This window comes from Platalea leucorodia (genome assembly GCF_965183815.1).
Source record: "Platalea leucorodia genome assembly, chromosome: 4".
Lineage (NCBI taxonomy): Eukaryota > Metazoa > Chordata > Aves > Pelecaniformes > Threskiornithidae > Platalea > Platalea leucorodia.
In genome coordinates, this window is record NC_138826.1 from 17806239 (window position 1) to 17810908 (window position 4670).

General features: G+C 35.4%; 1 protein-coding gene across 1 annotated transcript; it reads right to left on the reverse strand.

Moving 5' to 3' along the window:
- Window positions 1-3401: 3401 nt before the first annotated feature.
- Window positions 3402-4331, reverse strand: LOC309589433 (heparan sulfate glucosamine 3-O-sulfotransferase 1-like; the record flags this gene model as incomplete). The annotated part of the gene is made up of 1 exon (XM_082309598.1): window positions 3402-4331. The coding sequence occupies one exon, from the start codon at window positions 4329-4331 to the stop codon at window positions 3402-3404; it is 930 nt and encodes a 309-aa protein (XP_082165724.1).
- Window positions 4332-4670: the final 339 nt, after the last annotated feature.

The following is a 4670-nucleotide window of genomic DNA, read 5'->3' on the forward strand; positions in this document are numbered from 1 at the left end:
TGCTATCAATTGTGGAAATTCATAAGAGAGATTTGTAATTTCTTAAATTGTTAATAGCATCTTTAAACTGATGGTGAGCCTCCAGTTCTTTCCAAAATTCGACTAGTTTTGAACTCCAAGTGCCAAAAATTGAGTACTTTTTATTTCAATATTACTAAAGTGGATCTCCTATTAAGTTGATCTGATCCCCCTCCTGAGGATGAGGGAAGGAGTGTTATCTTTTGAAGACAGTAAGAATAGAGAAGGTCAGGACTTCATGAGATAATATTTTTCAGACCACAAAGTGAGAAACTGATTGAAACAGTTTGTAATGTTAAATTATAGTCTACTATATTTATTGAATTCTGTTATGCAGAGGTTAAGTTGCATCTTTATAGACCATTTACCAAAACAAAACTTCAGATGAGAATCTTGATTTATGTAAAACCAAACCAAACCAACCAACCCCTCACCCAAATTATAAGATGCATAATATATTTCTTCTGGTATTAGTAAACTCTAAAATGATCATTGAATTCATTCCATCAACTCTGTCCTTCCCAAAAATGCTGAGCAGGAATGCAGAGTCCTAACAAATCAAGTAGATATATGCATCACTAATCCATACAGATCAGCTCTCCTTGAAATGTAAATTCCAGGTAGGGACCTGCATTTTCAAAGATGCATACAGCTTCTGCCAACTGGCGTTCCTGCATTCAACTCATTTAAAGATTAGCTGTAAACTTCAGAGAAGAAAGAGAAAGACTTGATGCCTGCAAGCATAAATATAGAAAGACATTAGAATTTTTTTTTTTTCTTGGAAGCCTGTGAAATTGAATGTGACATACAGACATGTGAACTCTTCAATTACTGGAAACTACCTGAGACCTCTGCTAAAGTCTACATTGTTTTCAAATTAGCTTCTTGCAAAAAAAAAATTGAAATCATCGTTGAAAAGAAGCAAAACAAGAATATGGTAAGTTTTGGAATGTATAAGAAACAGAAAGCAATGCTGAAAGGAAAACGACAATCTGATATAAACTGCTGGTATGCTGCTACCTTCAATACGGTATTTCTGAAATTAGTGAACTGGAATGAGTTTCGTTCATCACTGAGATTGCATTGGTCAGAAAGAACAGGCTGTATTAATCAATACAGGGAATCTGGATTTGGGGCTTCTGTTACCAGATAAAAATTTTGTGGCCACAAAATACAAAGTGTTGGTCCAATATAAAATCACCCTGCTAATGGCAGAGTTCAGAATTTTTCTGGGTTAACTTTTTACTTGGCAAATGACAAAGAAGGTATTGTTAGACTACACAGCTGTAATTATTACAGTTTACCTATCCAGTGTCCTCATCCAGCATAAACATCCTGTTCTTTCCAGACCTGGTTCAGGTCAACTTTGTACTTCCGAGTAGAGCCCAGATCTGATCAGTATTAATGACTAAGAAGCCACAGTCTCAGAAAAGGTGGAAGAAGTAAATAACAATTTTGGCCATCTGTAGAAATCAGAGATGTAGCAAATAACCATACTTCAGAAAGATAATTCCAGAAGTTAATTATATGCTAATGACAAATAAATATAATTTTCTCTCATATGTGCACATACAAGTAGCAGAAGAGATAAAGAATAAGATTTATTATATTATTTTTAACATTTTATATTTTTGAGGGACTGTTTGATGAAGGCTATTTCCACATAATCTGGCTGGGTCTGACTCTGTCCAGCTTCAGTGGAATACTGCTACCTGCCTAACATCTAAGCAGACCCCTCATAAAGTATTAGAAGCCTAAAAATTAGTGCTGCAATACATACCTTTTAGCCTGTGAAGTGGAAGACGGAATCCCACGTTAGGAATGTGTACTCCTGTAGGCTGCAGAGTGTCTTAGACAGAAGGTCACAGATCCAGGATTCTCAACAGGATTAGGTGGAGTTTGAGGCTGCGATGCTCAGAGTGGGCCCACACAACTGCAGCTCACCAGTGTTCTGAGAAGCTTAACGAGGAACGCACCTAATGAATGCTTCTGCTATGGGGTGCACCAGAGTTTCCGGATTGCAAGGTACAAGGTCAAACAAGCACTCCTGCATCTGTAGTTCTACCTGGCACCATATTTAACATTTCAAGTTGATTTTCTTCTTTGGTATTGATATATAATAAAATGGTTACATGAAAAAGGAGAACAGACCAGCACAATACTGTCAAACAAAAAAATATTTAAAAAATTCCTAATGCAGGCGTATAGATGGGTGTGGTTTTTATATATAATCTGAGTATGTCATACTTAGCATATTGAACACTGTGTCTGAGAGATACAGTATAACAAGATGTTATTTTAACTTGGAGTACATCCCATGATCTGCATTACAAATGACAAAATAAAAATACTTTGGAGGGCAAGCAAGTAATTTTTTTTTTTTTTTTTTTTAAAAGAATCAATGTGCCAATGGAGATATGTAAACTAAAGCCAGGAGAGGAATAGAATAATTAGTCACAGACTACAAACATGGTTAATATGGTAGTACTAATGAAGAGCTTTTCCATTCAAGAGCAAAGTGACATAATTTATATAATCAAATATTTGTACAGTTGCTGATATTAATAATTTTTTTGCATTAATTTTTTTTTTTTTAGTGTCTGGAGTAACAGTGTAAATTGAAGTTGCCTGGGATCATTTAATTTCTTTACATTCAGAACTCTCACTTAAAGCTTCTTCAAACAGTTCATATTCTTTGTTTGGAGACTTTTTTTTTTTATTTTATCTTTTTTTTTTTTTACAAACCCAAGATAGCAAGAGTGTGGTTTAAGCCTAATGATATACAGACAGGGAGCTTCTAGTTCACCTATTCAAAATCATAGGTGAAATAGATTCGTTTTATTATTAATTGATTAAGAACTTCAGCATATTAACAGAGGATGAATTATTTATTGGAGCCACTACGTATGCCCCTGTTTTAACATACTATTTAGCTTATTGTATGAAAAATTCTAGAAATCAACACCGCTATCATTGTGTGTGATATAAAAAAATACTAGCAACAAAAAATACAGAACAGTTAGAATAATACCATTTCAAATATTTACATTTTTTACAGTGTTAGAAGCAGTCATTTTTCCAAAACAGCACAAATCTTGCAACAGATCCATATCTGAAATAAGTCCGCTGAAGTTAATGTATTTGCATGATGGGAGAAAGAAGATCAGAATATGACTCACAGTAATCCTACAAATATGTGAAACTTAACTTATTTTTTTCCCAACATAAAGAGTACCGCTTCAGTGAGTTAACAGATGTGTTATTCCGATGAAGCATACAACCAGTACGTTAAGTTCTCATAATACGAATCTCTACCGTTTAGAAAGTTATGTTTGAAAGAGTTTGTTTCAGGCCCTTTTTAAGAAACATTGATTCCAAATGCATTAATGCCAGTCAAAGGAATGATTAACCATTCTGTAAAATTTTGCATTGTGCTCTCTGAAGTAAGAATAGAGTTGCTCTAAAACAGTGTTGTTAACAAGGGGATGGGGGCGCCCTTTGGATTCATGTAAACATCTCTCCCTTCCATCACTTCTAATGCAGTAGAATCCCTTGGTTTGGTTAAAATAAAAATTAGAGGACATAATTCGGGAAGGAAGATTTAGGAATCTTTCAACTTTTTGTAATTCAGGAAGAGGGTCCTTGATTAAAGTATTGCCATCCACTATGTGAATCTGATCCAAACTGAAATGCTTAAGCCACTTTTCCATATGAACATCATATAGACTTCTCTGAATAGCTTTGTATTTGGTATTAAGTGCTCCATTCTTAATAACAATATCTTCAAAAAGCTGAACAGGCTTGTGGCTTTCTACTCTGTTGTAATATACTTGTGTATAGTCAGATATAACTCTCTCAGTGGGATCTCTTAGAATGAGCAGCAGTTTAATGGAGCTATTCATGTCATGAATTCTTTCTGGAGCCTGTGGTGATGTAAAATAGCCTGGTGTTTTCTCAATTGTAATTTGATTTCCATAAGAAAATGGCATCAGACTTCTATACCAGTCTATTCCTTTCACATAATTTTCATCCCAGTCAAAGAAGTGGACTTCTGTAGCTGCTACCACGATATTAGGATGAATATCCAACATTTCCAGCAAAGCCCTTGTCCCTCCTTTGCGAACTCCTATGATGATTGTCTGAGGTATTTGTCGGCTTGTGCCAGGAGGTCTCACCTGTGCCAGATAGTGTTCACTTTTATTGCTGAATAATCCTACTTGTGACTTCAGTGTTTCCAACAGTGCCCCATTCTCAACAGGAGCACCCTGAGCATGAGTCAGCAGAAGATAAGCTGACACTAGTAGGAAGGCCATGTGGAGCGGAATAATTAGTTCAAGATAATGTTACGCCCAACTAATGAAAGAATAGGTAAGTCCCCTCTTGAGTTGGTTGGCAGAACCCGTGGTAAGTACACAGCAAGTTTCTGAAGCATCTACAAAATAAAATAAGACAAATCAGTATTTCTAAACCCATCACCAGTTGGAAATTCAACTCACATTCAATTCACAAATCTAATCTGTGATCACCACAGAAAATGTATACCGAAGTTATTTGTTTTCCCTGACTTTATTTCAGAAGAACAAAAAAACCCCTCATGTAGTTTTCCTCCTTAACCATAAGTGATCAGTGATGGATACTAACCCTTCAATAGC